This window comes from Gopherus evgoodei, chromosome 4, assembly GCF_007399415.2.
Source record: "Gopherus evgoodei ecotype Sinaloan lineage chromosome 4, rGopEvg1_v1.p, whole genome shotgun sequence".
NCBI classification, from domain to species: Eukaryota; Metazoa; Chordata; order Testudines; family Testudinidae; genus Gopherus; species Gopherus evgoodei.
In genome coordinates this window covers 120531257-120557113 of record NC_044325.1, presented here as the reverse complement: position 1 = coordinate 120557113, position 25857 = coordinate 120531257, and the positions used below count along the sequence as shown (strand labels likewise).

At 56.4% G+C, this 25857-nt stretch overlaps 1 protein-coding gene across 1 annotated transcript in view; it reads left to right on the top strand.

The window, feature by feature from the left end:
* B4GALNT4 (beta-1,4-N-acetyl-galactosaminyltransferase 4) overlaps positions 1 to 25857 on the top strand; it is a 133589-nt gene that overhangs the window by 88470 nt on the left and 19262 nt on the right. The window contains 7 exon segments of the mRNA XM_030560758.1: positions 4730 to 4825; positions 5253 to 5285; positions 5287 to 5344; positions 6547 to 6647; positions 8152 to 8219; positions 13027 to 13105; positions 19339 to 19405. Coding sequence (XP_030416618.1) covers positions 4730 to 4825; positions 5253 to 5285; positions 5287 to 5344; positions 6547 to 6647; positions 8152 to 8219; positions 13027 to 13105; positions 19339 to 19405 — 502 coding nt within the window.

Below are 25857 nucleotides of genomic sequence, written 5' to 3'. Positions count from 1 at the left end.
TGGTGGCAGAGTATGGTTGTTGGCATGGCTAGTGGGAGGGCATGGCAGTTGGCAGAGCAGGCAGGGCATGGGGTGGTTGGCATGGCTGGTGGCAGGGCATGGCGGTTGGCAGGGCAGGTGTGGCTCTTGGCAGGGAAAAATTCCCTGCTGATGCTCTTCTGAGGCTGCTGAGCAGACAGGTGCGGGAGCGGGTGGCGGCAGCAAGCCATGGCAGTGATCGGTGCAGCAGATGGGCAGATAGTGGTGGAGCATCACAGGGTCGCTCTTCCCCGGCTGGGGCGGGGGCTGTGCAGCGAGCGAGCCCCCTTGCTGCGCCTGAGCAGGAGAGGAGGCATTAATAGCACTGCTTGTGTTAATGCGAGCCAGGACCTTGGAGTCCATCATCCCACTGCATTCCTGCCGCGCAGACAGCCCGGAGATTCAGCTTCTCCAGTGATTGCAAGTGGGGGCAGCTCCAGGAGACGAGGACCCGGCACTCAATTCTTAGTTGCTTTGACCCTGACTGCAGCCCCGACATGAAAGTCCAGCAGCGGGGAGGAGAGCTGCGAGCCCTTGCAGGGAGGGGCACTGCACAGCTGACCAGACCGGAGAGGCGGGAGGGAGCCCTTGGCTATGCTGACCCTCGTGGTTAGCTGGCACCCTTTGATCTCCAGGGCACAGCTCAGGGGTCCCTGTCTCCCCTCCCTCCATTCCCAGTCTCATTGTGCTGCCAGGTGCTGAGACCTCCCCAGGCTCCCAGGGCTGGGGCTGTGCATGGCCATGGCAGTGTGTGCCTGTGCGGAGTGACTGGAGACTGCTGGGGCTGCTCCCGAGACACTGCTCCCTGCCCCTCCCCTGTGCCCCAGCCACCCTGTGAAGTTTCTTAGCCCTGTCACCCACAGGCCCCTTTCCTCCCGTCCGGCTCCAAGTCCGTCTCTGGACTCCCCGCACTTCGTCACTGCCTTCCTGCCTCTCCAGCTGCCCTTGGCTCCACTCCTCTCCTTCCTCCCTAGCTGCAGGGCCTGGCCGGTGGAGCTGCAGTCACCGCAGGCAGCTGGCAAATGGGGGCCAGGGCACCAGCTGGGAGGGTGCCCCGCAGCAGCACATTAGGGATAAAGGGTGCTGGGGGCTTGGCCGACCATCTCAGTAAACCCACAACAGACACTGGGATCCCTCTTCTGCCTCAGAGCCACCCCGGTGACATGAGCCTCTGGCCATCAGAGGTGTCCATTGGTCACAGCTCTGGGCTCTGCCCACCACAGGCCTTTCCAGGCCATGGCATGGGGGAGATGGGCAGGGTGGTCTCTTGGTGAGTGGGCAGCACCAGCCCTGAATCTCTCCTCTGCTTCCTGCCAGCATCCACCCTGGGGAACGACTGGGTTCTCCTCAGAGCCTTTGGAAAGGGAATAATGGCACCCAGCTTCCCAGCCACTTCTCTGTGTGTCCTCCCCTCTCTGAGCATGGCCACCACACATGGATCCTGGCCTTTCAAACCCCTGCCTGCGATCCCCCCTCACGTGCCTGATTTCAGCCAGGCATACGCTAGCAATGGCCGCTGACGGGAGGCCCGCCAGGAGCTGAGAACTCTGCTTTGCTCGCTACTCTGATCTGCTTGGCCTGGACCCAGGGCCAGTGCAAGGATGTTTCGCACCCTAGGTGAAACGTCCACCTTGTGCCCTCCCCCCCCTGCGGCCCTGCCCTGCCCTGCGGCACCCCCTCCCCGCCCCTGCAGCAGTTCCCCCCCGTCCTGAGGTACACCCCCCCATGGTAGCTCCCCCACTCCGCCCTGAGGCGCCCCTCTTGCGGCAGCTTCCCAACCCCCGCCCCAGCTCACCCCTGCTCCGAGCATGAGCACCCCAAGCACGCCGTCACTGCTTCACTTCTCCCGCCTCCCAGGCTTGCGGCGCCTAAGCTGATTGACCCCGCAAGCCTGGGAGGCGGGAGAAGTGAAGCAACCACATGCATGCTCGGGGACGAGGCGGGGTAGGAGTGAGCTGGGGTGGGGAGTTCCCCTGCGTGCCGCCCCTCCTCCCCCTTACTTGCTGCAGGCGGCCCTGCCCTAGCTCCCTCTGCCTAAGTGCCGGTGGTGACCAGGACAGCTGAAGATCCAGCCGCTGTGGTCGCTGCCAAAGAAAATGGTGCCCCCCCAAATCCTAGTGCCCTAGGCGACCGCCTAGGTTACCTGAATGGTTGCACCGGCCCTGCCTGGACCTGGGGGTGTAAACGGGAACATGCCAATGTCTGCTTTACAGGTGCCTGATCTGTAAGTGATGAGTCTGTTACAGCCCTGGGTAGGGAGCTGCAGCTCAGACTCATGCTTTTAGCTCTGGGGGACCCCAGTTGTGTCCTTGATGTGTTGGCCAAGACGGCTGCCATCCCATGTTCACGGGAAGGGGGGTTGTCAAAAGTACAAAGCCAGAGGGGAAAGAAATGGGGGTTAATGGTGGAACAATCCCTGGGTCCCTAGCCATGAGGCCTAGCTGGCCCATGAAAGCTGTAGGAGTGGGACGGCTGGTCAGGCTTTGGGGAAGGCTCTCATCTCTGGAACTTGAGCTATGTCTAGGGCATTTAGGATATGGTGCTAGGCCCATTGCTGGCAGCTGGCTTTTTCATCAGCCAGGGATTGGCTGTATCTGCAGGGGGCGGGCTTCTAAGACTTGCTGTAGACTGGGGTGTGATGGGTTTAGGTCACAGAGACACCCTTGGGACCGTCACCTGATGAGCTGAGATTACCTCTGAACCTGTTTTTCCTGCCAGCTTGGGACTCCAGAACCTTGCCTTGTTGAGCCAGACACGCAAGCCTGCTGCAACACAGACTCAGGGGCTGAACCACACCCCCAAAGCTGCAGGCTTTAACTGAAAAACACTCAGCAGGTCACTTATCTCCAGCACCCAGACACCCAGTTCCCAATGGAATCCAAACTCCAAATAAATCTATTTTACTCTGTATAAAGCTTATACGAGGGTAAACTTGCAAATTGTCCACCCTCTATAACACTGATAGAGAGATACGCACAGCTCTTTGCTATAAAAAGTAGGATTTAAGTGGTTCCAAGTAATAACAGACAGAACAAAGTAAGTTACCAAGCAAAATAAAACAAAACCTGCAAGTTTAAGCCTAATACACTAAGAAACTGAGTACAGGTAAATCTCACCCTCAGAGATGTCCCAATAAGCTGCTTTCACAGACTAGACTCCTTCCTAGTCTGGGCCCAATCCTTTCCCCTGGTACAGTCCTTGTTATTCCTGCAGGCCTCCTAGGTGAAAAGCAGGGGTTTTCTCATGACTGGGACCCACTTTGTCCTGCTCCACCCCCTTTTTATAGCTTTGTCACAAGCCAGGAATCTTTTGTCTCTCTCTGGGTTCCCACCCCTCCTTCTAAATGGAAAAGCTCCAGGTTTAAGATGGATTCCAGTATCATGTGACATGTTCACATGTCCTGTTAGACCTCCTCCATTCTTCCAGGGCTGGCCCGCATGTATACAGTGGAGGCTTGCAGGTAAACAGAACCATCTACAATCAATTGTCCTAGTCAATGAGAGCCATCAAGGTTCTAAACCACCATTAATGGCTCAAACTTTGCATAATTACAGTAGGACCTCAGAGTTATACTTCGTATTCCTATTTTCAGATATAAGAATGATACAGTCATACAAATAGGATGACCACACTCAATAGATTATAAACTTTGTAATGATACTTTACAAGAGGCCTTTTGCATGAAGCATATTCCAGTTACATCATATTCACACTTATAAATATATTTTTGTAAAGCACATAGAGAGCAGTGTCACATGGGGTTTTGCCCCAGTTTAAGCCACCAGTATATTTGTGCCCTGCTGTGACTGCATATCACCCTGGGGAGAGCTCAGGACTGGCTGAAGACAGCGCCAGGGCTGGGGAGCTGGCATGGCTTGAACTGAAACAGATCCTCCTTTGAGCTGGCAGTAACGTGGGCTGACTGAGGAACCTGGGGCTGCTCTGACCCCTGGTGCAGCCTGGCTGGCTGGGCAGGAAACGTGTGTTTAAAAACACGCAACCCCCAAGAAAAACAGCAACCTGCGCCCACGTTTCCCCTGGAACGCCACCCGGAGCAGGGGGAGCATGTGCTACTAGGCTGCACATTCCTTTCCCTTCCACAGCCCCCGAGCTGCTCCCCTCCTGGCGTGCTGACCTCAGCCTTGCTGAGGTGTTGTGCCGCTCTCTGAGCCCCCTGGTGTAGTGGGGTCTGATCCAGCACCTGTGGGAATCTCCCCACGGCCTCCTGTGGGATTTGGGCATGGTCTTTGGTCAGTGACGGGGAGGTGCACGTAAGCCCATGGGAGGTAGGGGCCCAGCCCAGGAAGTGCTGTCACGCCCCTGTGGGGGTGGGTGCCCAGCTCGGGAAGCACTTTCACGCCCCCGTGGGGGTGGAGGCCTGGCCTGGGAAGCGCTCTGACACTCTCCTGGGGATTGGGGGCCAGGCCTGAGAAGCACTCTAAACCCCCCCCCCATGTGGGTAGGGGCCCGGCCAGGAAAGCTCTCCATGCCCCTGTAGGGGTGGGGTCCTAGCCAAGGAAGCGCGCTCACGCCCCCGTGGGGGGAACAGCCCTGGAAACACTCTCACGCCCCCGTGAGTGGGGGGCGACGCAGTGCACTCTCACGCCCCGGTGGGAGGTAGGGGCCCAGCTGGGAAGCCCTTTCATACCCCTGTGGGGGGGCCAGCCCAGGAAGCACTCTCACACCCCCGTGGGGGCTGTTCATTCTGCAGTACAAGGGGAAGGTGAACCTGCACGTCTTCGAGGACTGGTGTGGAGGGGCCGTGAGGCACCTGAGGAAGAACCTGCACTTCCCTCTCTTTCCCCACGTGAGTACAAGTCCCTCCCTGGGCCGTGGCTGCAGCATCCCTCGGCTCGGCTGGGGGTCGCTGGCCTATCTGCTCTGCCTAGAGCGTTTGGCTTCCTGAGGGCCTGACCAAAGCCCGTTGCACTTGGGGGGAGCCTGTGAGTCAGGGATCCCGTAGGGACCGATCCTGGACAGATAACTCCTGTGGGATCCATGGGATCCTTTCTCTAGGGGGAATTTCGCTCCATGAGGGGTGTTTAAGGTGTGGGACTGAAGTGGGCCCGAGGGCCCTGCCCTGGCAGTGGAATTTCACCCTCTCTAGGGACCCTGGTGAAGCAGAGTGGGGCTGTGAGGTGGGGGAGGGGCTGGAGGGTGTGGGTGCTAGTGTGACGTGGCCCAGAGTGAGGCCAGGGTGTGATGTGTCCCTGCGCTCTCTCTGGCGTGTGCAGACCCGCACCACGGTGAAGAAGCTGGCTGTGTCTCCCCAAGTGGAAGAATTATGGGCTGCGGATCTTTGGGTACATTCACCCCTTCAAGGATGGTGAGCATCTCCCCTGCCCCTCACCTGTAAGGGCTGGACTGGGAGCGTTGCACTAGAACCACTGCCTCTTACCTTTCACCCTTGCCATCTCGGACAGGGGTGTTCAGAGACTCCTAGGTTCGAAGACCAGAAGAGAGCCTGAGATTATTAATGGGGCTTCAGGGAGCTCCATAAAGCTATGCCCCCTTCTCACCCGCAGGCACAAGGCAGGAGCAGCTGTATAGCTGCAGGGATCCCATACCACTACCCCCCCCCCGCCCCCACTACCACCAGCCCAGAAGGCTCTGAGATACAGAGAGCAACCTCTGATCCCTCCCGGGACAGCAGCGTAGCTCCAGAGTGCTCTGGCAGAGACCCCTAATGTAGCAAGTTACACTGGTGTTGTGACCCAGCTACCATCATCACCCCACCTCCCCGTTGTCCCGCAATGCCGGGAACATCCGTCATCCCTGTTTGCCTGCTGCTGTTCCACACTGTAACCTGTGGGTCTTGGGGATTCTCGTCAGGGGCAGCTGCTTCTGCTTTGCTCCATTGTTGCTCTGGTCGCCCCATCTCAAAAAAGATATATTGGAAAAAATACAGAGAAGGACAACAAAAGTGATTAGGGGTCTGGAACAGCTTCCATGTGAGGAGAGATTAAAAAGACTGGGACTGTTCAGCTTGGAAAAAGATGACTAAGGGAGGGATATGCTAGTGGTCTATAAAATCATGACTGGTGTGGAGAAAGTGAATAAAGAGGTGTCATGTACCCTTTCCCATAACACAAGAATGAGGTGTCATCCAATGAAATTAAAGCCTTAAAACAAACATAAGGAAGCAATTCTTCACACAACACACAGTTTACCTGGGCAACTCATTGCCAGGAGATTTTGTGAAGGCCAAAAGTATAACTGTGTTTAAAAAAAAAAAAAAAAAAAAAAAAGATCAGAAGTTCCTGGAGGAGAGGTCAATCAATGACTCTTAGCCAAGATGGTTAGAGACGCAACCCCACACTTGGGTGTACCTAAGCCTCTGACTGCCAGAAGCTGGGCCAGGACAACAAGGGATGGATCACTCAATAATTGCCCTGTTATGTTCATTCCCTTTGAAGCATCTGGCACTGTCAGAAGACAGGATACTGGGCTGGATGGACCATTGGTCTGACCCAGTATGGTCGTTCTTGTTGTCTTCTATTAACAACTACGTTCTTCCTTGCTTCACAGGGGATTTCCAATTTTCCGTAGCTTCGGATGACAATTCGGAGTTCTGGCTTAGCTCTGATGAGATCCCAGCCAATGCCCGGCTGGTGGCATTTGTGGGCAAGGTACAGATCCCCTCTCAACTACTCCTCTATCCCCTGTCAGCACTCCACCTATGCAGTGAATGTTCCTGGGCTCATCCGTCTGGGCAGCGATGCTCTTCATTATCTCCCTGCAAGCAATGCCATCTGTTGGGAGAGGAGGAGCCTGAGCTGGGATGCTAAAGTACAAATGGACCTGGGATAATTGCCAGTGGGATCCATAGAAAACATGAGCCAATCCAGCTGTGACCATCACATCTGGAGGCCACGTTGTCACAACCGGAGCGTGGGATACCAAACGCCATCATGCGTAGGTGTTCATGTGCTGCGTCACAGCTGCAGCACTGCAGTAGGACCGGAGCAGCACTCTCACACCAAATGCTTGTGCTCTTCACCTTAGAAATGTCCCGCAGGCTCTGGGACTGAAATGTCTCTGCCTTGCTCTGATCCTGGAGGGTGAGTCTGTTCTTGGGCAGCAAGCCCGGCGAGAGAGTCTGGCCAGCTGTTCAGGCAAATAAGGAAACTCTGGGAACGGGGCTTTTCTTTCCCCTTCCTGGAAACATTTGGGGGGTTGCCCTTTAATAACTGTCCGGGCGTGGATTGGAAATTGTGCTCTCTCTCAGCTCACCCTTCGCATTGCTGCCCTGGGAAGATACATAGGGTAAGGGGTGCCATTAGGAGCTCTTGGAAATGGCTGTTAGACTCACGGGCAACTTTGTTTTCCAAATCTCTTAAATCTCACCTCCACCATAATGGCTCCACAACAGCCGACAGTGGGTGTGCAAGGACCCCTACCAATTATACCAGATGTAAGGGCTTAGCTGGTGTCTTAGGAACATGGGAACGGCTGAGTTGTTTTAGATCAAGGGTCCATCCAGTCCCATGTCCACTCCAGCAGTGGCCAGCACCAGCTATTTCCATGGAAGGTGCAAGAACCCCACAGTAGGCAGATGTGGGACCATCTCCCTCCCCACCCACCAGCCATAGCTGTTGTCCTAATTTCTCCCAGTGGGTGATTAGTGTGCGGCCTGAAGCCCTTGTGCATGTGCATAGCCAATGCTCAGCCTATGCTCCTCTGCAAGGCAGGGGAGTTCTGCTGTCCCTTTAAGCAGGACAGCTCTGGTGCTGCCTGCTGGGGTGTTGGGGGCCTGGAATGGTCTCTGCTGGCTCTCGAGGGAGTGAAAGCTGCCTGTGCCTGCGTGGAGCCCCTGTCCGTGACGCTTGTTCCGCATTGAGCCATACAAGGTAGAGCTAGCGGGTAACATCCTGTCTGATGCCTAGTCAGTGAGCCCCAGGTGCAGCACTGAGCATGGAGGGGCCTTGATCCCTGGCCGGGTTCCCAGGCCCTGCCCAAACACAGCTAGATGGTGGTGATAATAAAGCAGCTGGGGAATGGCCCCAGTGGAACACCAAGTCCCCTGGTAGCTGCCTTTGGGGCTAGAGGTCCCTCAGCCCCCTGGGCCCGCCTTGGCACTCTCCCGCCAGCTGGTTAGAGCGAGCTCTCATGCACTTGTCTCTCCCCCGCCAGCTGGGCTCCGAGTGGACGGCTCCAGGGGAATTCACCAAGTTCAGCTCTCAAGTCTCCAAACCTGTCCGGTAGGTGGGATCCTCCCTGTGCCCGCTCAGTCCTTTCCTTGCCCAGCTTCAGCACCAGCAGGGTCCCAGGGGAGGATGGGGGAACGGGGCAGCATACGGCCAACAAACCCCACCTCCAGCCCCACTCCTTTGTTTTCCCCATCACCTCTGCCCCTTTGCTCCCTTCCTTCCCCCTCCCAGCTGGCCTTGCTTCCCTGCCCCTTGTGTCTGTCTCCCCCACACCCGCTCTCCAACCCCCATCGTGCTATGTCAGCGAGGGGTTCCTCTCCCACCACCCGCGCACGCTGCTCGTCGACATGGCTTTAGCTGGAGATGACAGCTCTATTCTGGCGTGTCTCTGCCTGCACCATCAGCTCGCTGTCAGGCAGCGCGTTATCGCCTGGGCCAGGGAGAGGGTCCTTTCCTCCAGCTCCATGTCACTGCCACCCTCGCTTTGTTCTGCACTAGAGCTCCCGGAGCGCCCGCCTTTCATGGGTCAGCCCCAACCCCTCTCCAGCAGCATCACAGGGCGCTGGTGCCGCACAATGAGATCTCAGGGACTTGGGGAGCTGTGCTAGATAGGAGGGTCCGTCCTGGGTTAGGGACCTGTCCCTGCCCCCGCACTACCCCTAACCCTTGCCCCTGTGCTGGCTCTCTAGGAGGGGTGGGGAAAACGGGCACAGGCAGCATCTCTGATCGCATGGGGTTTTCATGCAGGGCTCGCGACTCTGAGCTTGCTCCGCCGATAGCACTAATGGCCAGTTCAGGATGCTCAGAGGGTGCACACGGCGTGCTTAGAGCATCCTCCTCTGGCAAGGAGACAGGAGGAGAGAGTTCCAGCAAAAGCAAGAGGGAATCCATCCAGATGCAGGAAGGATTCTGAATAGCAAGGACCCTGCCTGACGGGCAGAGACACCCACACCAGGCCTGGCCACGGGCCATGCAAGCAGCTGGCCAACACTGCTCCTCTGCTGGGGTGGTGGAGCAGCCCAAGCAGCCTCCCCCATTAGCTGTTGGTGGAGCCAGTAGGGAAGGCTGCCAGGATCCAATATAGCAGCATGTTCTAGGACACGGGTAGCCCACTTTGTGGAGGTGCTAGGGCTCCCACAGGCCCCCCATGAGTTCAGTGGGGCCAGTGTGGTGTGGTGTGCACTGTGGGGATAAATGGGCTTCACAATCTGGTACCCCTGTGTTAGGAGTAACAGATCCAACCACATCCCTCACTCTGAATGTCTCCTTCCTGGCATGACAAGCCTTTCTGCTGACGCTCTGGTAGCAGCCAGCTGTGAGTTCCTTCCAGCCCTTCTGTTTCTCATGGCCCCTGGGTGTGCCATAACAGTACTGTATCTGCACTCCCTCCCGCGGGGAATCTGCCAGCACAGTGGGGATGCTAACAAACTGAGCCTCTCCGTGCCCGGGAGCTATTATCTCTGCAAATGGGAGACCTGAGCCCCAGGGAAGGGAAGTCGAGCCAGGAATAGAACCCAGGAGTCTCGGCTCCCGTCTGTTCTCTAACCACAAGACCATCCTTCCTAGCCTAGGAATACTTGATTTGTAGCATCAGATGTTCGGCTCTTCTCTTTTTTTAATTTCACCTGACTAGCTCTCCCTGCTGTTAACTCTGTTCTCCTATAGTACTGACAGCAGGGAGCCAGACTGGGGTGCACCCAAGCCCTTCTAGCCCACTGTCCTGTGACCACCACTAGATGCTGCAGAAGAAGGTGCAGGAAACCCCGCAGTAGGCAGATCCAAGCTAATCTACCCCCTATGAATGTCTCATCCTAACTCCTAATCGCTAGAGGTTGGCGTAAGGCCTGAAGCACGACGTTTCACCTCCTTTCCAGAGCCCTCTCTTAGTATTAGAGCTCTGGATATCCTGTGATCCATGTAAAGGCCCGGTCTCTGTCTTGCTAAGTGTTTGGCCTCAACGACACCCTGTGGCAGTAAGTTCCACAATCCAAAGACACATTGTCAGTCTCATTTTTCCTGAGGGTGGGGAGAAAGGGAAGAGCTCCTCTGGTTTAACTGTGTGGTGCCAGCCCCTGCCCCTTTGTCATAGTTCACAGAGCATGGTCTGTGGCCACAGAAGCTGTAATAAACCTAAGGGCTTAGGAGTGTGTTACCCCCTTTCTCCCAGACCGGTGATCTGCCATTTTGCTTTACACCAGATCTTATTGCCCTCACTCCTGTGGGGGGCCCTTCCCAATGCAGTGCTGGGCTCCAGCCTGGGCTTCCCAGTGACTGTGCAGTGGGAGGGGCTAACGTGCACCCCTCCCCAGGAACTGGTTGCACCCTGCCGCTCACCCTCCAATCCGCCCTGGTGCTATCCCAGAGTCCCTTGCTCCGTCCCTTCACTTGGAAGGCTTTGGGTGTCACACAATGCAGCTGGCATTGCAGATGATTAGCCAGGGACAATATGATCCTCTTAATCTAATTAGGATGGCAGTGAAAGAAGGGAGGAGGGGAGTGTTGGTGGCAGGGGCATTCAGGCGCACAGGCCACACATGATTACACCCAGCTGATGAGAGGCCGGCCAGCCTGGAGCCATGAGAGCGAGATCTCCCGGAGCACTCAGGGGAAATCGGAGCAGCATGTTGCACTCAAACAAAGCAGGGGAAGGTCAGATATTTCTGGGCTACGTTAGCTGGCAATGCATGATAATGTGCTGTTCTCACAAGGACCGCACCAGGCCCGCTGCTGACTCTTCCTGGGTGGCACAGTCACCTAGGCAGCAGAGTTAGGTAATGCTGGCTTCTGCTAGCTACCCCTACACAGTGCACCTCAGCCCCCTTGCTAGCCTCGCTCCGGTCCCCATGCAGCGCTACCAGTGGACTCCATCTCCTAGTGCAGCGTCCTCTGCTACTCCAGTCCAGGAACCCCCCTTAGCAGAGGTTGCTAGCTCAGCAGCCTCACTGTATGAAATGTCTGGGCCCCAGTGCGTGGTTGGCATCATCCAGAGCATGAGGAACTGTGTATCCCTGGAAGTGAGAGAACTGGCCCACAGCCTCCACACCTGCATGTGTTTCACCCTGTCCTGCTATCCCAGTCTGCCACCACAGTCTCTCCCAGGCAGCGTGCAGGGCCTCTGCCCTGGCGCAAGCAGCTGCAGGAAACTGCTCCTGTATCATCCTGTCCAGAAGGCACAGGTCCCTTAGTTCCTCTGAGGGCCCTTCGGGGGCCACGGCCCTGCCCAGCGCCCTCTAATCTCCCTCTCCAGCCTGGCCTCAGAGCTGCTGAAGCTCAGGCCCTCAGAGGTGTTACACGATAGGATCAGTGAACACCCGTCAGAGGCAGCTGCCGCGGGGCTGTCCGTCTGTTTCCCTCTGTCGGAGCCTGCTGAGGATGGGGGCAAGTCTCTGGTGGTCTCTTCCCACCCTTGCATTTGAACACTAGTAGCCGGGGTCAGTGCTCCGAGTGTCATCACCCATGGCTGCTGCCTGAACGCTGAGAGGTCGAGGCCAGCAGCTCCCTCTCCTGTCTGTGGGGCATCTCCAGGCCCCGAGGCAGTGGGTGGACTAGGAGATGCCAGCTTGGCTTCCCTCCCTAGCACTTTCCAAAGAACCGAGGCAGGGTATTTGCAATGCGAGCCAGGCCCTGGCCCTGACTCACTGCCATCCGGGCAGACAGCGCTCTCCTCACTGGGCACTGGGCAGGATTCCCATGGCAGTGTGTCATGCAGCCCCCCAGGAAGCGGGGAGGGAGCGTTCAGCTCGCTGCTGGGGACTGACAGGCAGCACTGAGAGAGCAGCAGGCTCGGTGCAGGGTCTGCTGTCTCCTGAGTGGAGCTGTCAGCAGCGCTCTCTCTTCCCCCATCCCCCTCCTGTGTCCTCGGACCGTCCCTTCCCGCATCACCCACAATTCGCAACCCCCCTCTACTCCCCCCAGAATGGTTGTTTGCAGAATGCCTGCAGCTTGACAGCATCACTTCATGTATCCATTCACCATATCCCAGAGAGGAAACACCATGTCAATCTCCCCCTCCCGCGCCAGGAGCAGCTGGGAGGCTGAAACCCAGGCACAGGCCCTCGGCATATGAGAGAGGCAGCAGAATCAGTCATTGTAACTCGTAGCAGCAGTTGGATCCCCGCCATGCAGGCTTTGGCTAGTGAGGGTATCCCTGCTGAGATGAGCTGGGGGTACCATGTATCGGGGAAGCCTTCTTCACACTGCCCTGTGGTAAGCCAGGAGGTGTCGGGGTGAGCAGAAAGGCAATAGCAGATGGGTTTTGTGAGCACCTATCAGAGCGAGCTTCCCACTCCATGCCCAGTGGCAGCGGGAGGAACCTAGGCATCTTGCACACCCGTGGAGATCTGGCAACTGCTCCACATGGCCCAGCCCCAGACAGAGAGCGAGCTGGGAAGATCCATTTGTGACCCTCAACCAAAGCTTGCTTGGGAGGGACAGTGTGTGTCTGGGACAGGGGGCTGTGCGGGGGCCATTCTGGGAGGTGGGGAGGAGAGCTGGGAAGCAGGCACAGCTCCTTCACACTCTCTCTGAAATCCCTCCAGGACCTGTCGGGCTAGCCCTGTCGGCATGTCCCGTGCAGGAGAGGCCTTCCTCTGCCTGGGTGATGGGAGAGCTGCTCCCACACCAGTGCAGCAGGCTCTTGCAGTGGGGGTGAGGGAACTGCTCCACACACTGATCTCCCAGCCAGCCATAAAACCCCTTGACACAAGGCTGCCACCGCCTCCAAGTGCCTGTGCTCTCCAGCTCCTGGAGCCGGCCTTCTGGGGAAGGAGGGCTGTGGGCTCCCCCACCCTGGAGGGAGGGCTAAAAGACCCTTGTCAGGGTCACTGGTTCCTAACCAGCCTCTCTCCCTCTCTTGCAGCCTCATGTCCTCCAGACGCTATTACTTTGAGCTCCTCCACAAGCAGGATGACCGCGGGTCGGACCACGTGGAAGTAGGCGTGAGTAACCTCTGGTTGGTCCCTGCCAGGCTTGCTCTGTGATGCTGGCTTAGCCAGGCCCCGGCTCTCACGGCTGTGGGGCTCAGCTGCTTACCTTCAGAGAACCGCTCTGAGAGTCAAGAGCGCATCCCTGGGTGGCCTCCATCCCCTAGCTGGGCTCTAATACTTTCCTTGCCAAAGCCTCAACCTGGATCTGTTCCAAGGGTGAAGATTTGCCAGAGGAGAATGGGAAATCTGCAGTTGAATCCCCTATTCCCCACCCCACACCCCCAACTTCAGCCCAGAGAAAAGGTGTGGGAGGCCTGGGTCCCAGCTCCCACTATCTCTTCCTTGCAGCCCTGGAGTACATCCCCCACCTGCTTACTTGTGTCTGTACCCTGTAGATTCCCCAGCCAGGCAGATTCCTGACCTCCCCCTTCATCTACCCTCCTGGGCGCCCTGTGGCTCCCATCTCTCCCTGGAGCTTTCCCTAGAGATGATCCTCACCTGTTGTTTGCTGTCCCCGTCTTTGCGCACTTAGTGTGTTCTGGGCAGGGCATCCTCCTTGGACATGGTGCATGGCTGGCGTCTCTTTGTGGCATTGCACTGTACTGCCCAAGCCTTTTCCTGCAATGAGACACATCAGAGCCAAATCTTCCAGAGGCAGCTCCTGATTCAGGGGGCTCAGCATGAGAGGCCCAGAGCTTGGTTCTCAGCAGCACTGATCACCCATGTCCCCAGCTGACGCCAGTGGGATTGGCAGCTGCTCGACTGCTGCTGACGATCAGGTTCTCTGCACCTCGAGCTGGCCCAAAGTCTCTGCAGGCTCGGGGTGGAGCAGGGAGAGGACTACTGGAGCCCAGTGTGCCTTTGGGGGGCCCCCTGTCCCTGCCCCAATCTCTCCTCCAAATTCTCTACTCCTACCTCATCCAGTTCAAACCCCGATGGCTGCAGAGGGGCTTTGCTGGAGCACATGGGATGCTGGCCTGGCCCTACCCGAGGGGGCATCACTGAGTCCACAGAGCCCATCCTCTCCTTTGAATAAAGAAGCCACCTAGCCAGCCTTGCTGCCTCAAGAGGATGCCACTGTGAGCTGTGTGTGCTGCCCTCACAGGCGCTGCCTGCTGCCCAGCATCAGTCAGAGGGGGTGCGTCTCAGGCCTTCGGCAGGGATGTGGGTAAAGCTGCCTCTTGCCAGCCCCTCCCCATAAGGCGAAAGGAGCCAAGGGCTGGCTAGTGCAGCCGCTCTGTTTGACTGTGGTGTCGTCCCTGTGGGAAAGGGTGGGACTTCTCCACTGAGACCATTGGCACTTGGCTGGCTGAAGCACTGATGGAATTGCTGGAGGAGGATGATCCTGCCTTGGCTGGAAGAGATGGGAGGGCACGGGGCACTCTAATAGGTCTCGCCCATCTCTAGCCTCCTAGAGCCACACCTCAGTGGGTGTAATTCAGCCACCCCAGTGGCGTGACACCAGCTGAGCCTCTGGCCCTGTGATTCTAGCCTCCCTGGGTGCGTTGAAGAGCCAGCCCCAAAGGGGTGTCTGCTCTCACTACCCACGCTATGAGCACTCAGAGCATGGGTCAGCGGAATGTGTGTTCCCAGCCTGGCACTGGGCGGTTTCTTCCCTTTGCCTGCTGGGCGTCCGATGGCCTGTCAGCGCTAACGGCCTTGCTCTGGCCATGATGCTTCTCTATAACAAACACTAATTGAGCATCTCCGGGAGAGGAGTCCTGGCTTCAGGACTCAGCAATGAATCTGCCAGCCACCCCTGACCGGACCACCTCTCTCCTCTCCTGGAGAGCCTCCGTCATCCCTAGAGCAGGCGTTCCCTGCCAGCTGGGCACCTCCCTGGGGCCCATGGAGGAGGGACAAATCCACTTATTATACTGACTTTGTGGGGTCACGCGCTCTCTTGAGGCCCTCAGAGCTGTTGGGGAAGGAAGGCCGGGCATTAGTTAGGTAGTGACATGCGCTGGGCTGGTAGCAAGCCAGGCAGGCACTTCCCTAGCTGTGAGAGCTGCTCTGTGCTCAGCCTGTGCCTCTCAGGTCACCAGGCTCCAGTGTGCACACACCTGCGGGCCTTGGTGTGTCCATCCCTGAGTGCTTGCTCTGGGCTTCCTGTCCTTGCCTTACCCATGGCCCTCCGCAGGGGGTACTGCCCCCAATTCCGTGGGGTGTTCTCCAGGTCATCGTAGGTGCTTGGGATGCTTGTGGGAGACGGAGCTGTGCAGGTGCTCGAGCTGTGCTGGTGCCCGAGCTGTGCCAGGGGCCTAGGGGCCGTACTTGTGAGTGGGAGACCGTGGGAAGTGGCTGATACAATTGAGATCTTGGTCTGCTATGAGTTGCCCAGAAAGATGGGGACGGACAGAGGCTCAGACAGACAGCATCCCCTCCCACCATCCCAACAGGGGAAGCCAGTGCTGAGCGAAGCAGCACTGTCTGCAGAACCGCCAAGCAGTGTCTGTGCCTTCGGGTGACCCGCAGAACATTACCTGCGGTGGAGTCTCCCAAACACCTCAGGGCTCCCTCCTGCCACCCTCAGCACCTGGCATTTGTGAGGGGAGAAGTGCCCCCATGGCAGCACTGACAGCTACTGACAGTCTCCCCTAGCACCTGTCACCTAGACATTTGGGTCCATCCATTTCCCATGGAGCACGGCCTTTGCTCAGCTCCCACAGGACTGCTCTGCAGGGGCAGGAGAGGACAGGAGGCTGCCTAGCGGAGGAGGAGCATTAAAGGCAACCTGCCAAGGGATTTTTAAAATGGGGCGAGTGCCCTTTTCCATGTCTCTGTGGCATGTGAAGATGGCTAGGAGGGGCACTTTTCCCTGCTTCTTGTCCACCTGAGGAATGTCCGGAGTGTCAAATCCAATCTCCTGTCTTTGCTGGATGACCTCTTGAGCAACTCAGAGTGTGTGCATTGGGAGCACGGGCGCCTTAATGGGCACGGTTGGATGTTGGGTCTTTAGCAAAGGCTTCCTTTCTCCACAGTGTTTATTAGCCCTGGAGTTAAATGTGTGCAGACAAAACACCACAAAGTTCTAGACAGTCTGATAATCCCCCCTCCCTTCCCCATTCTAGCAGCTCAACTTTGGCACTATCTCCCTAGTTCTCCCGTTGCCTTCAGCATGGGCAAGACTTTGAATTTCAAAGGGGAAAAAATAAGCAGAGGGATGTGGGAAAGCTTTTTTTTGAGGGGGAGGAGGGAATCCCTTTGAAGGAATCGTAAAGGAGGGAGGAACCCCTTGGCAGTTCCCCATTGTACCACTGTGAATTTAGGGGCTGGTCCATACCCAAACTTGCACCCATTTTGCTACATGTGTGATCATTTAAAGTGGCTTTAGTTAAACCAATGCCTGAAGGCTGCCTGGCTGCAAACTGATGTAAAACTTAGCTTAAGATGATTAGAAAGAGATTTAAAATCAACTGAAAGGAACAACACACAGACAGCTATAGAAGCATCGACCCAGGGCTCTGGGTCAGCATAACGGCCTTGGTTTAAACACCTATTTGAGTTGACTCAGTGCTGTTTCTGTGCATAGAGGCTAGGGAAGAGAGCGCTGTTTTAGGGCCTGAGCCAAAGCTTGCTGACTTCCGTTGGCTTTGCGTCAGATCTAGAGCTGGCAACTTCAGTAAGAGCTGTCTTGAGTAAAGGAAACGTTCCCAGCTGCTCAGTGGGGCTTCTGTCTCCTTTTGATTTCAGTAGTTTAAGACACAAAATACTCTGCGGCTGACTTCAAAACTGACATTTAATATTGTGAGAGGCGCCCTTAGCAATGACTCAGTGCTGTTGGTCTCAGATTCACCGCGCTCCTTAAAAAAGTGAGCAATGGCACAAGAAACTAGCTCCATTGAGGTAGCACTTCCAGGCATTAATGCAGGGGTGGGCAAACTACGGCCTGCGAGCCACATCTGGTCTGCCAGCCGATTTTATCCAACCCTCGAGCTCCCACTGCGGAGTGGGGTCTGGGGCTTGCCCAGCAGGATTGGGACCACTCCGTGTGCGCATGCCGCAGCTCCTGGAAGCAGCGTCATGTCACCCCTTCAGCTCCTACATTTAGGGGAAGCCGGGGATCCACACATTGCTCCATCCACAGGAGCCACCCCCCCATTGGCCAAGAACTGCAGCCAATGGGAGCTATGGGACAGTGCCTGCGGACAGGGCAGCGTGCAGAGTCACCTGGCCGCGCCTCCACATAGGAGCCGTAGGAGGGACATTCCGCTGCTTCTGGGAGCTTCTTGAGTTAAGTGCTGCCCAGAGACTGTACCCCGAGCCCCTTCCATGCCTCAACCCCCTGCCCCAGCCCTGATCTCCCTCCCACCCTCTGAACCCCTTGATCCAAGCCCGGAGCACCCTCCTGCACTACAACCCCCCCAGCCTGCACCCCCAGCGAGAGCCCACACCCGCACCCTGAACTCCTCATTTCTGGCCCCACCCCACAGCCTTCACCCTCCTCCCGCATCTCAACCCCACTTTTGCGAGCATTCATGGCCCGCCATACAATTTCCATACCCAGATGTAGCCCTCAGGCCAAAAAGTTTGCCCACCCCTGCACTAATATCTTGTGCTCCCCCTGCTGGTGCTGTGGGACAGTTCACTGTAGTCCCACAATTATGCTGACATCTGTAGTTCAAGGTCTGTTAATTAAAAAGTCCTGGTATCAACCCAGTTTGGGGGATCCATTCTTGGCAAACAATAGAAGCGGACATGGGGCCCTAAGAAAAGTTGTTTTCTACTTTCTTGGGTAGTATTGCAAAAGAATACTAAGAGGGAAAAGGCAGTAATGAAGAGCTAGCTCTCTTGTGGTGCTTGAGAAAGTCCTCTCTTCAAATAGGGCTGGATGCTTATTTCAGGAGGGCATCTAAAATTCTTTCCCCTCAAGATAAAATGTTCCTCATCTCCTAGAGACTCTGAACAATCTCATTTTGATCCCTTTCTGCCGAGCCCTGCTCCTTTCATGGAGGCCGTTCCAGCTCTGTGGGCCGCTGGAGGTGAAATATGATTAGACTTTTTAAAGAGACTCAATTCATCCCTTTCTGAACTGGAAGGGAGGTGAGCCATTCATGGAAAATGCTCCCCCGCCCCCTCCTCTCCTTGCTCAGCTAGCTGGAGCTGCTGTGAAGTCTCTGGCAAAGGCTGCAAGCTTGCACTCCTGAAGATGCTTGCTCGGAATGTGAAAATAAGCTCGCTTCACACGGGGCGCTACCTCCTCTTTGGGTGTGAGATGGACCACAGGGTGGATCTCTCTGCTCAGCTGCCACCTAGCCTGGCTCGATTAGCAGCACAGGGGAGAGTATGTGTGTTCTAGAGATGCGCACACACACAGTACAGTGTATGGATTAAAACTGCCTTTGTCACTCAACACAATAAGCAGCTGGTTGGCAAGCCTATTCAGTCGGAACTGTGATCACAAAGATCTCTCTGGCTTGCTGAGTTCTGCACATCTGAAATCCTGGTTCTGAGTCCCAATCCCACAACAGGAGACCGCGATTTCCTAGTAACTAAAAACTGAAAGGCCTCATTCTGCCCTCGTTTACACCAGAGTAAATCTGGAGATGTTCCCGTTGGTTTCAGTCAGAGGTTCCTGGCATTGTGGTGTATAAGGGCTTGTCTAGACTACAGAGGCTCGCACTAATGTAACTGCATTGATTTGGCTGCATTGGTGTGAAGCACTAGTGCAGACACACTGCGCTTGTGCAAAGCAGAGTGTGTGCACTGATGCCCTGGTGAATTACCAGTAAGTCCCACTGGGACAAGCCCAATCTTGGGGCAATGCATGTATGGCTACAGCAGTGCAAACTTCCCGCTCCTGTGCAGACAAGGCCTGTGCTGCAATCTGGAATCACTCTGGATTTACACTGGTGTGTTCCAGGCCACAGTCTGAGTTGGAGGGCATCAATGCTGCACAATTTGGCAGAGCCACCTTGGAACAGCACCTCCCTGCTCCCCATACGGATAGGGCTGGGGCCTAGGAGCATGTAACCTGGCTACTGAGAGTGGTGACTTCTTGCTACCCTGAGATGGGAAGGGTCACATAGGCGCAGGGCAGCACGCTGCGAGCTCGGCTTCTGTTGGGCAGCCTCTTCTCCCTGACAGTCCCTGGCAGCCAGGAGAGGAGAACACAGAGGGAAGAAGCATTGACCGGGCACTGGGGCAACCTCTTGCTTCCTGCTTGTCTACCAGACCCCTCTTTGGCAAGGAGGCCAGCGTGACGCCCCCAGCCCCAGCTGTGATTCTCGTTCTCTCTCTTCCAGTGGCGCGTGTTCCTTCCCAGCCTGAAGTTCGAGGTGATCGACTCCCCCTTCATCTCTCTCTACACAGGTAAAGCCATTCCCCGGCATGCTGCCTGCCCCCAGATCCGCTTACCCTTCCTCCGCCTGGCGTTCAGGGGTAGCGTGTGCCCAGAAGTGCGTGTGCTGTGGGAACGGCAGGCTGTGCGTGTAACAGGCGCGATCCCCCATCGGACCATGTACTCGTGAGCATATGGGGGAGAGCACGTAGGAGTGGGAGCAATGGGATTGGGATGGCAGTGTGTGGCAGTGGGAGCATGCCTGAACAGGCGTTAGCGTGGCTGTGCCTGAATGGCTGGGTGTGGCTGCACGCAGACCAGAGCATAGGAGCCGGTGGGAATTTTCTACGCTAAATGGTTTTCTCGTTGACAAAGGGCCTTTTTTCTGAAATCCAAAACTTTCCTCTAAAAATTGTCCTCAAAATGTTCTGTTTTCCATGATGCGCCACTGACATTTTTTGTCTAAATCATTGCGGGTGTAAAGGTGTGGGATGGTTCAGGGCAGGCACAGTGCTATGGAACGAATCAGGGCTGTGGCAGTGGTGTGTGGCAGGGCAGGTGTGGCACTATGGGGTGGATCGGGGTTGGGGTGGTGAGGAGTGGAGGTGCAGGCATGGCGCTATGGGGCGGATCAGGGTTGGGGCGGTGGGGTGTGGCGTGGCAGGCGTGGCGCTATGGGGTGGATCAGGGCTCAGGCGGTGGGGTGTGGCTGGGAAGGTGGGGTATAGCAGGGCAGGCGGGGCGCTATAGGGCGGATCAGGGTTGGAGTGGTGGGGTGCAGAGGGCAGGCAGGATGCTATGGGGTGAATCAGGGCTGGGTCAGTGGGGTGTGGCGATGCAGGCGTGCTATGGGGCAGATCAGGGCTGGGGCGGTGCAGGTGTGGCACTATGGGGCGAATCAGGGTTGGGGTGTGGAGGTGCAGGCATGGCGCTACGGGGCGGATCAGGGTTGAGTGTGGAGGTGCAGGCATGGTGCTATGGGGCGGATCAGGGCTGGGGCAGTGGGGTGTGACGGGGCAGGCGTGGCACTATGGAGCGGATCAGGGCTGGTGCAGTGGGGTGTGACGGGGCCGGTGTGGCATTATGGAACGGATCAGGGCTGGGGCAGTGGGGTGCGGTGGGGCTGGTGTGGCGCTATGGGGCGGATCAGGGCTGGGGCGATGGGGTGCGGCGTGGTGCTATGGGGTGGATCAGGGTTGGGATGATGGAGTATGGAGGTGCAGGCACCGTGCTATGGGGAGGATCAGATCTTGAGCGGCGGGATGTGCTGGGGCAGAGCAGGCCTGGTGGCACTTGTCTGGGGAGAGGCAGGTGTAGTGGCATGTGGCAGTGGTGAGATGGAAGCATGTGTCCATATGTGCTTCCCACACAGGGCTGAATTGGAGGGAATTCCAGCTGTCGGCGTTTTTTCCCTCATCTTCCCCAAAGCTGCAGTGCAGCAAACCCTGCAGGCAGCCCAGCATTAGTGGCGCCGGGCTGGCTGGCTCTGTCACAGGACAGATGCCAGCACAGCGACAGTGTCCTGCAGTGCTGGCTCCAGCTCACCCCTCCCTCCGCTACAGAGAGCCCAGCTCCCTGGGCCAGCCGAGGAGCTGAGCTCAGGAAGGGAGGAGATGCCATTGCCTGCCCCACCCTCTGACACCCGCAGCCAGGTGAATTCCATTGACAGCCATGGTGGGACCCGTGCTGGGAGCGGCTGGTCTCTCCTCCAGACTCACTCCCACCCTGGGGACAAGGGCTTCTCAGCCAGCCATTGCTTCTCAGCCAGCCAGGATCTGCGCTCTCTTTCCCACTGCCGGCTCTCGTTGAGAGGGTCCTGTCCCTGGACAGGACAGCCAATCCCAGAGCTTCTTGCCTGGGGAAAGGTGCCTTCCCCAGGGCTCCTTCTCTCACTCCTCCTGGCTTTGTAGGGAAACAAAGAGGGCAGCTCCTAGCCCTGGCCCTGGCCAGACCTGAAGAAGAGCTCGGTGTTAGCTCGGAAGCGTGTCTCTCTCACCCATATATGTTGGCCCAGTAAAAGCTATTACCTTGCCTTGCCTCTAATATGCTGGGACCAACATGGCTACAACAACACTGCTGACCTATCTTGTAAATAGGGATGGATGGTGTGGATTTACTTAAATCTATTGGTCTTCTCCTTCCCCACAACCCAGCCTGGCAGCAGGAGCTCTTGATGAATAGATCCTGGCCCAGTTCTCGTTACATAAGAGGCTGGTAATTAAGTGGCCCTTGGAAGGGGTTGATAAGGCAGCAGGGGTGGCAGCAGATACACCTAGGATCAACGTGGAGAAGACGGATGATGAAACCATTGGGATATTGACACAGGTGCCCGTGAGACAGATGATTCATGCATGTATTTCCTCCTGCACACTATCAGTCAGCATGTGGGTGTCTCCTGCGCCCGTGCTCCCTCCCTCCCCCACAATTTGGGATTGCAGGCCAGCCTGTGCTCAGACTGCAAGGTGGGAGAGGGGGACAAGGTTGTGAGCGGGTGGGAGTTATTGAAGGGAAATGGCTGATCATGGAATAACAAACCAGCCCTTCCTCCCTGGATATGAAGGCTAGGACAGTCTCCTAGTGCAGCAAACAGGTCCGGTGCTGTTGTACAGCCCTGGAACTGTCCCTGGGAAGACCCCTTCAGGGTATCAGCCCTCTTAGGGTCACTCGCTTTCACTGGGGAAAGCCACTTGGCTTCACTGCCACCTGGGACCGACCTGCAGCGAGTCCACCTGGATTGGACACCTGTGGGAGACTTGCACCCCCAAAGGGAGCAATGCACCCCCAGCTTCCTTACTCTGGGGTGAATCTCAGCCAGCGCTGTAAGAGCAGCTGGGTTTCTTAGGGCCTGGCTACACTTGAGAGTTACAGCGCTGGTGGTGGCTTTACAGCGCTGTAACTTACTCCCCGTCCACACTGGCAAGGTACGTACAGCGCTGTATCTCCCTGGCTACAGCACTGGCTGTACTCCACCTCGACCTGGGGAATAACGACTATAGCACTACCCTTGCAGCACTGGGGTGCCAGTGTAAACCGTGATTAATCTTACTATGCTGTAACTGACCTACGGAAGCTTCCCATAATGCTTTTAAGTAAAGATAACACTCTTTGTTTTGTTGTGATGCCTCTCTTGTTTTGTTGTGAACTTGGGGCTCCCAGAGCTGCTTATCTAAAAAACAAACACAGCTACTGCTTGCTCGAGCAGAGGCAGGCAGGGAATGTCCACAGCTAGTGTTTGCTTGAGGAGAGAAACAGCAGGGCGTGCGGGGACACAGTGTCAGCTCCAAAAATCCACTCTCTCTCCCCACATGCTCCCTGTCACACTCCACCCCATCTCCCTCTTTTGAAAAGCACGTTGCAGCCACTTGAACGCTGGGATAGCTGCCCATAATGCACCACTCCCAATGCCGCTGCAAATGCAGCAAATGTAGGCCACACTGCAGCACTGGTAGCTGTCACTGTGGCCACACTGCGGATTTGGCTACACTTTCAGCTGTAAAGCGCTGGGAGTTACAGCTGTCTTCGTACAGCTGTGTAGGGAAAGCGCTGCAGTGTGGCCACATTTGCAGCAGTTTACAGCGCTGTTGGGAGTGGCTGAACAGGCATTCTGGGATATCTCCGAATACATCTGGAGGCCAATTACAGCGCTTTTGGTGGCCACACTGGCGGAGCAGCGCTGCATCACCAGCGCTGTAATCCTTATACCCCAGGCAGAGCAGGAGTACAGCCAGTGCTGCAGCCAGGGAGATGCAGCGCTGTATGTGTCTTGCAAGTGTGGCACGGTGAGTAAGTTGCAGCGCTGTAAACCCACCACCAGCGCTGCAACTCTCCAGTGTAGCCAAGCCCTGCAACGCTTTCCCTACACAGCTGTACGAAGAAAGGTTTAACTCCCAGCGCTGTACAGCTGCAAGTGTAGCCAAACCCTAAGGAGGGTGAACCATTCATGGTCGTTTGTAGCTAGGTGCCAAATATCTGGGTGATTGGAGTGGCCATTGTCTTCCGGGATGCTCCATGGGCATGGGGACCCAGGCAGGTAGGAGCTGGTCACACCTGTATCTCTGGGTCTCTGCAAAAAGTAAACAACTCTTTCCCAGCACCCTGTTAGCCAAGCCCCACATAGGGGAAACAGAAGTCCACACAATAGTCATCCAAAATATTATGAAAAATCCCCACTCCAGCACACAGGGCTCAGCTTGTCTGCAGAGTTTTCACTGCAGCTCTGACCTTGCGTTGCCTAGGACGCCCTGGCTCCGGTAGTAAATGCGTGGCAGGCAGGCGTGCTCTCTGTGCTCGCCCCCGGTCATACAGCACAGCAGAAGTTACGACTCTATCACATGGCAGGGGTCCAGATCCACTGACTCCAGGGGCTGCGGGGCTATTTGTGCAGATAAAATATGGCCACCTCAGGCTAATCCAGTCAGTAACTGTTGCTCGCCCTGGAGAAGGCAGGGTCACCTACCACAGCCACTGCAAGGAAGGGTAAAATCCCTGCCAGCGTGCGTAGAGAGGCATCATCTTCTGGAACAGTTTCCGTGACGTACCCCCCGTGGTGCCCAGCACTTGCTGGCAGACAGCCTCAGCAGGTATTTCAAGACTGGTCGTGAGTGGGAGTGACACAATTCAGGGCTGAACAGCATCTGCACTCAGTGGGGGACGTCACCATGGAACCTGTTTCCCTCTCAGATGAACAACAAGTTCAACGTGTGTGATTCCAGAGCAGCACAAGGCCAGGACTCCTGGGGCAGTGCCCTCCTACTGTCCTGGACGAGCCTTCCCCTCCGTCCCACTACTCCCCCAGAGTGTAGGGAAGATTTGTCATGACAAAGCATGAGTCATCCTCTTTGCAGCCAATTGGCCCAGACAGTTTTGCTTTCTGGACTGCCTGCGAAAGTCAACCCATCAGCGTTCAGCCCTTCCTGGCTGCTAACTCGGGAGAACAACAGGATCAGACATCTCTCTCTTCTCCTCACTGTTTGGCATTTGGATGATCATCAGACCTGTAGCATTCATGTTCGCAGGCCACTCAAACTATACTTAATCATAGCAGGGAAGAGTCTACCAGAAAATGCTGCCTAGCAAATGGGGATGTTTCTGTACCTGGGTGCAACAGAACCAGCTATCAGAGCCAGCAGGTAGTCTTGCTATTTAAGCCCACCTCCTCAAGACATTGCGTTTTTCTGTTACCTTGCTCCAGGTCCACCTAACAACAATCAGTGCATTCCATCCTCCAGTAGATAGCTACTCTGTTCTTACCCAGTAACAACCAGGTCCCTAAAGGGTTGGCCTGGGACCTTCCCACCGATAGGGGAGCCAGTGCTGCAGTGGGACCTCAGTCTTGTACTTTCAGTGCTGACAGAGCCACCTTTTGAACCACTGGCCATGTGCTGAATGACCCATCTGTCCCTGAAGGTCGCCATGACATTGGCCAGGAGAGTGGGTGAGCTGGGCCCCCTGATGGCTGACCTGCCATATGCTAATATTCATCAAGAGAAGTTATCCCTTCACCTCCACCTGAAATTCATCCTGGGGGTAATTTCCAAGTTCCACATAAACCAATTGATTCACTTACCAGTATTCTTCCTGAAGCCTCCATGTCAGGCGAGGACACTCCACCCCCTCAATGTCAGGCGAGGACAAGCATGCTACCTGCAAAGAATGACACTGGTTAGAAAATCAGCTAGATTGTCTGCTTGCTCTAGCAGAGCAAGACTGGGGACAAATGATACCTGCCAAGAGACTCTATCTGGATTTCTGTCTGTATCCTCCTTTGCTATCAGGTGGCACATCTCCCTCCCCCCGGAGAAGGCCAGAAGCCACTCCACTAGAGCCCAGTAGCATCTCCTTGAGATGCGCCTATGCTGGATGTTTGTAAGGTGGCCAGTGGGAGTGTTACGCATGGGGCCTAGCCTTTGAAATTGCACTGCTCCGGACATCTTGACCACCTGCAGGAAGGAGTGTGAGGCGGCAGGGGCCTGGGTGACAGCGCAGGTGGAAGTCTCTGGACCAAGGGGCAGGGTTGGGGCAGGGCAGGGGGATTGGGATGGGATGGGGTTTGAGAGGCAGCACTAAAACTGCAGATCGGGGGGGATCAGGCTGGGGCAGGGTGATTGGGATGGCTTCGAGGTGAAGGGATCAGGATGCGGTGGGGTTTGAGGGTCAGTGCTAAATCTGAAGGTCAGGGGATCAGGATGGGGCAGGGGAGATTGGGATGGCTTCGAGTGAAGGGATGGGGTGGGGTTTGAGGGTCAGTGCTAAGGTTGCGGGTTGGAGGGGATCGGGATGGGACAGGTTTGGGGCAAGGGGATTGGGATGGCGTGGGGTGTGAGAATCAGTGCTAAAGCTGCAGGTCGGGATTGGGGTGGGGTTTGGGGCAGGTATATCGGGATGGGATTTGGGAGGCAGCATGAAAGCTGCAGGTCATGGGGGATTGGCATGAGGCATAATTTGGGGTCAAGGAATTGGGGTGGGGTGAGGTTTAGGGTCGGTG